Raw genomic sequence first — 6,478 nt, forward strand, 5'->3', positions numbered from 1 at the left:
CATATGGAAGAAGCTATGGGGGTGGGGAGCATGGAACACAGGACAGGACCAAAAACAAAACCCAAGAGTGCTGCTGCTACAGTAATTTACACACAGCACCACAAACATGTTCCTAGTTGCTCCTGGAAAGGGAAGCCATTAGGAGCAGGCTGCTGTAAGACTGAACTACATCAGACCACACAGAAGCATAAATACAAACCAGACAACTCTAGCAGTGCACAGATTTTCTGTGCTGTTTACAACACTTACTAGGTTTACTGAGAGGAACAGGGCAAAAGTAAACAACCTAAGCTAAAATACATCGATTAGACTAAGACCTCATTGTCTATGCTACACTTGTTTCAAACGGCTTGTACAGCCTGTCAGATAGAAGCTGAGTGAAGGCATAGGAAGACCACAGCATAACAGACCCAGAAGGAGCTTTCTGTACATCAGCAGAGTCTCCCATCCAGAAAGCCACTTCCAGTATTTTTTCATACAGCACTCATTTCCAAAGAAATTCTTATAGCTTCTTTTACAGAAGTAGGCTGTGTATCATCTTTTATTGCAGAAAGTCATCATAACAGGAAAAAAAAAATTCTGCGAATCACAACAACGATAATGACACATCTTTTAAAGCAGATAACAAAGAACTAAAAGTACAAGATTTGGTGAAGCTGTCATTCTCCATTCCTCAATATCTCATGGTATTTTATGAACACCAAAGCAATGCTTCATATTTTTACCTCAGTCACAGACACCTCCATAAGACGACTTATTGGGTCTTGATGGCTCACAACACCACAGAGCCAGCTATTTTCATCCTCTGGTTGGTACACCTTAACTCTTTGGCCTTGGACATTGTAAGGACCTGGAAAAGAAGGACTTCTGAGTACATTTTCCAGATGAGCTTTGTGTCATACTAGTTAAGAGTCATACAATATAAAAAAAAAAAAAAAAAAAAAAGAGTTCTGCGCACATAGTTAGGGCTTGAAGTGTCATCTTTCAGGTGAAAAGAAACTAAAGTGTGAGGGCTTCTGCTGCAAATCCTGTATAAGCCAAGCATTCTATTGTAAAAAGTCAATAAGCCCTCACTGCCGTAACTCAAAGCTATTGTAAAGACAAAATTAATACTGTTTACAAGTAAAAAAAGGCAAAAGATCAAAATAAACTTACTCCTTTGACAAAATCAAGCTAGACAGGGGCTCCCTGCTAACTAAACTCTTTTGCTTTCTAACCTATAGGCCAGTAATTATGAAGCATCAATCCAGTGGACAGTCATAGCATTCTGACTCAGTCCAGATGCATCAAATTCCAGTATAAATTGCATGCAGTTCAGAATGGAAACATGTATTTGTAACTGTGGAAAATTTAATATAATTGCACAAATATCCAATGTTTCTAAACCAACCAGTCTTAATTCTTTGACACGGATAAGGGGTCATCTACAGAAAGGTTTCCTCTGAGCCTGCCCTCACTCTCCACATAAGCATGCAGAGCTTTCCTCTTACCCTAAGTCCAGATAAAAGAAAAACTTTGTTAATACTAGATCATCAAAATCCACATGATCCAACAGCCTGCATCTGATACAACCAGAACTTGACACTTCAGAAGGCGGCTCCAAAACGGACAATTCTGAAGCTCCTTGCTCACATAAGAAGTACTGACCTCATAACGTTTTTATCAATAAACATTTTATTTCACGAAAAGGCACCAAATCCCCATTAAGAATTACATCATCCTTCAAATGTAATACAGTGGCCTACCTCAAGAAGATGCCACTCTGACAATAAAAGCTGCCATCAAGCTTAACCCTAATACACAACCCAGACAACAGCTAAGGTATTAACTCTATCCTGAGCAGCCACAGCCACATCACATTTTCAATTTATACAATTCATGTATTAATTATCAAAATGCCAACATTTGAATTTGACATAACAAGAGGGTTTGGTTTTTGTTTTGGGGGTTTTTTTTGTTGTGCTTTTTTTCCCCCCAAAGATCAACAACTACAGAGCAACTTCACTGCTAAATTTCCAGAATTATAGAACAGAACCATAGAACAGGACCAAAACTTTACAAATTCAAAACTATAACTTAAATAAGGGAAGTTGTAAATACATGGACATTATCGATAATATGTTGTCCTACTTAACTATATCTTCAGTGATCATTCCAGTAGGTATTTCTGGTTGTACCTCTGCAACTGCTTACCTGTATCTGTGATAAAACAATGGTTCTTTGTAAAGAACTTGCAAAACAATATAGAAAATGGACCTTCCAAATCAAACAGTAGAAGATACTATTACTATTCTCCTTAAAAACCCCAACATACAGTAACTGTTCCACAACAAAGCAGTTCTGCGAGAAGAACAGTCTCACCTCTACTAAAAATCTCCTGAAGCTTCTGGTCACTGATCAATGCATTGACAGATTCTCTTAGCGAAGGCTGTTCCTGCAGAATCTGATTTTGACTCTCTGTTCCCATCTGCCAACAACAAACATTTTTATCATAAAAGTATAGTCTTTTAAGGTAATAGAATCATTAGTTTTTAAGGGACAGCTCTTCTTGGACTGCTCTCAAGAGACTGACAAGCCAAAAAAAAAAAAAAAGAGTAAAATTAAGAAAACATTGCTGAACATGCAAGGAGGAAAAAAAAAGACTAGCTATGCAAAAGCCATCGCAAAACTTCCATTGAAATTACCAGCTACACGATGCTTAACAGCTAGTGCTCCAAAAGAGGAACTAGGACTTTTCGAATGCAGATGGAGGTTAGTGTAAGCACCTGGAAAAGCACGGAAACAAACGCTAATACATGACAGAGTAGTGAAAGAAGGAAGACAAGACTATGTAAGTGGAACAGTTAAAAAAAAAAAAAAAAAAAAATTAATCTGACAGGCACAGCACAAAGTTAAATTCGCACTTTAACTGAAGACAGTTCAGCTACCTGAAACAAACGCAATCCACTGGCATCAGACAGGAAACGTAAATGTCTGTCCAGGAGAAACTCCACTGGGACCACAGAGCCTAAACCCAGTTTATCTACTAGAGGAGTGAAGGTCTGTGATGAACAATAAAAAACAAAGATTATAAAAGTGACTGAGCACACATCCAGGCCAGCAATACTTGCTTTCACATGCAATTTAAGTATCACAAAGAATAAAAAATTTCCCTCCTCAACTTGCACCACCCAGTGCCCGAGTTTTAATGCAAATTATTCCTCATTAAGTGTAGCCAATAATTCTTGCAAGTGTGGCATATTACAAGAAGGAATTACAGAAAATTTGCTCCACCTCTTCATTAGAACTTAAAGCAGAACTGAAAACACCTTTTGTGGTATTTGCCTTTTCATAGGTAAGCACCTTCTGATGCTCAGGTTAAAAAAATGCTTTGGTTAATGGTCCAAACTATCCTACATATTTCAGGTATAGCATTTTCATTCCCATGCAGAAGTCAGGTGTAAGTAATTTATAGGCATATTATTAAAAGGGAGCTTTTTTTACTACTGTTTTGTGCAAAACTGAACTTCATAACAGGTGTACTATTGCTATTCAAGCTGCAGGACAAATCACTAAAAATACCTAGTAGAATCAGAATGATAATCTCATAACGTAACTTGCTGATGGAAGAGGAAGTTGCCAACCACTCGAGTTTTTGGAACATGTTATCTGTCTCACACTTACATGATTTTAACACACAAGTATTCATGACATTTTTCCCTTAACAATTCTCATCAAGTTTATTCACACTCCGTTCCCCTGTACACAACAGTATGAATATAAAGTGTATTTTCTCTGTTTATGTAAAACTATTGCCTAAAAGTGAGCAGGATTACAAGAAAGGATGAATACACATTCATAAGTGATATATTTCAAAAAAACACCCCCACAACCACCACCCCAACAACCCCACCAAAAAACCCGTCCACTTTGTAATGCTAAGTAGCTGGCTTCCCAGAATTGTCTACATTGCACACTATGTACTCTGGTGCTTTGGTTAGCTCCAGTCTGTATTCCCACCCAGTTACCTGGGTGGGCCTCCAGTACTCAGCAAAAGCTTGAGCGCTCACAAGGCAGTACAGAGCACGAAAACATTTTTTTCAGAAAGTCTACAGGTATAGCCTGAGTTATAGTCAAAATACTCGGGGATCTTAGTGGACCCATATTTGCTTCTAACAGTCTTCTAAAAGGTTCTGACACAACTCATTACACAGTCAGTGTGCGGACTACAGCAACACCCCCAAATCGCTCAGATACCGAGATATTTGGGAATCACCTGAAAGAAAATGATCCTGTATAAACACACAGTTTCCCAGATGAAATTAAACTGGAGTTCACTCCTGGAGACAAGTTGGAAAAATACTGAAAGGAAAACTCTGCCTATGGAAAAAACACTATATACAGAGTCTCTGCTGTAAAGGCCTAGTTTTCTTCTGCCTTAAGACAACAGCAATAAAGAAACCTTCAAAGAAAGATGCAGTGCTGAACTTGTTGTTTTGAGCTCAAGTGTCAATTTATCATAGAATGGTTTGGGTTGGACGGGACCCTGAAGATCACCTAGTTCCAATGCCCTGCCATGGGCAGCAACACCTCCCACCAGACCAGGTTGCTCCAAGCCCCATCCAACCTGGCCTTGAACACCTTCAGATACAGAATCATAGAATGGTTATGGAGTTCGAAAGGACCTTAAAGCTCATCTGATTCCACCCCCCGCCCCCGGGCAGGGACACCTTCCACTAGACCGCGTTGCTCAAAGCCCCACATCTGTACCACATTTCTTCCGAGACCCATTGGTAAACAATACCTCTTTTCTGTGAAGTAACAGCTTTCAATTTCTGGGGCAGGAACTGGAAGCATACCGCCTCTCAGATGCCTTTCCAAAGGCACTATAATTCCCAGTTAATTGCTCTCCTATTTACCATTTAAAAAAATCCCCATCCCCAAGCAATTTTGGGTACCTGCAAAATGGTGCCTGTGTGAGCTGACACAGGCAGGGCACAGGAACAACCACAAAACCACAGATGAAATGCAAAGTGCAAATTTATTTTTGTTACCTCGCGAACCAGGGGATCCCCGAAGCAGCACCTGGGCAGAGGCACGCAAGCGGGAACGCAGGCACCGCAGAGCTCGGTCTGTGCTAGAGATTTATTGGACTGCTGGGTTTTGCCTGTACATCAGGGATTCACACAGGTGAATTCACACAGGAGTTTCCCACTGCACTTTTATCTCTCCCACAGCAGGGCAGCATTCTTAAGCGTGTTCGATAGGGTGCCTCTATCACAGGCCTGTGCTATCTAAACACAGATCATCTACTTGCCAGGCACACAAGACTAAACAACGATTAGTGTGATACATGTGTTTTTCTACACCTCAGCTGCAGGTCACTTGAGCATGTTCACAATACTCCTCGCCGATCTTCCCTTATTTTCCCCACAGTGCCCTGTATGATATCCAAGCCTTGTGTTTCACAGTAGAGTTGATGCAAACCTCTGAGGATATGAGAGATTTTAGCCAAATACTCACCAGTGCAGGCCACTGTGCCAGTGAGACTCGAGTCCCCTGAAGCATAACTGGATCATTTCGAGGTGCCCAAACCAATGATCCTTCCAGCAACAACACTATAACTTCTTCAGCATGGACTTTCACCCAGGCATGTTGCTTCCAGTTACAACCATCAAATTCCACAAAGATCTGATAAAAAATAAAAAATAAAAGGCATTTCAGCTCTTTTCTGACACTGAATAAAAAAAAAATAGATTCCTGCAATCCCTAAGGATAAGGAGACAGCAACTTTAGTCAGAAAAATCACGGTAAGTGTCGTAATGACAACACTGAGAACACCACATCTACATAGCTACCAAACATTACAAAAGAAATGGGAATCACATTCACAGCAATTAAAAACCTATGAAAAAACATTTATCCCCAAACACACACCTCCAATTCCAAATGCTGCATTTCCCCATAAAAAATTAAAGATGTGAAAATTGTTCATCCCAAAATACACCTGACAACCCAATGCAAGCCTCTTTTACATTGGAATTTTTTAGAGAATTTAGACACTCTTCCTTGGCACTTCAACAGATGGCTCGTATCAATATGGTTAACTGACATTCACAGAATTAAATCCTTCAGCCAGAAAAGTTTGTGTTTGTGAAATCCAGTCTAAATCAGAAGTTTTGTGTTGCCTTGTACATTATTAAATTCCCTGAACCAAATGCAAATATTTTGGATGGCATGGTATTATCCAGAAAAACCTACTCACTAGATTTTTCATTACCTTATTTACAAGCGTGACAATATAAACCACATTACAATTCTAAATGACTATTCTGAGATATCATCCTCTTTTTTCCTATCACAAAGGACAAATGTTAAAGTCCTACGAAATTACATGGCAAGAATGCTAAGAACAGGAACGCGGGTTACAAGACTCATTCCACGTCCTAACAAGTAGGGCTAGTAAATGGTAAAACACAGTCACATTCCAATGTTTCAT

General features: G+C 39.6%; 1 protein-coding gene across 1 annotated transcript in view; it reads right to left on the bottom strand.

The window, feature by feature from the left end:
* Positions 1-5,664, bottom strand: part of KDM3B (lysine (K)-specific demethylase 3B) — a 46,046-nt gene extending 40,382 nt beyond the window's left edge. Inside the window, exons 1-4 of the mRNA XM_009880900.1 lie at positions 5,503-5,664; positions 2,928-3,041; positions 2,362-2,467; positions 726-850 (exon numbers count right to left, since the gene is read on the bottom strand). Of these exons, the coding sequence (XP_009879202.1) occupies positions 726-850; positions 2,362-2,467; positions 2,928-3,041; positions 5,503-5,547 (390 nt within the window). The 5' untranslated portion in view covers positions 5,548-5,664. The remainder of the gene's footprint in view (positions 1-725; positions 851-2,361; positions 2,468-2,927; positions 3,042-5,502) is intronic.
* Between the last annotated feature and the right edge of the window lie 814 nt (positions 5,665-6,478).

The sequence above is a fragment of the Charadrius vociferus genome, unplaced genomic scaffold (assembly GCF_000708025.1).
Source record: "Charadrius vociferus isolate BGI_N301 unplaced genomic scaffold, ASM70802v2 scaffold53, whole genome shotgun sequence".
Taxonomy (NCBI): domain Eukaryota; kingdom Metazoa; phylum Chordata; class Aves; order Charadriiformes; family Charadriidae; genus Charadrius; species Charadrius vociferus.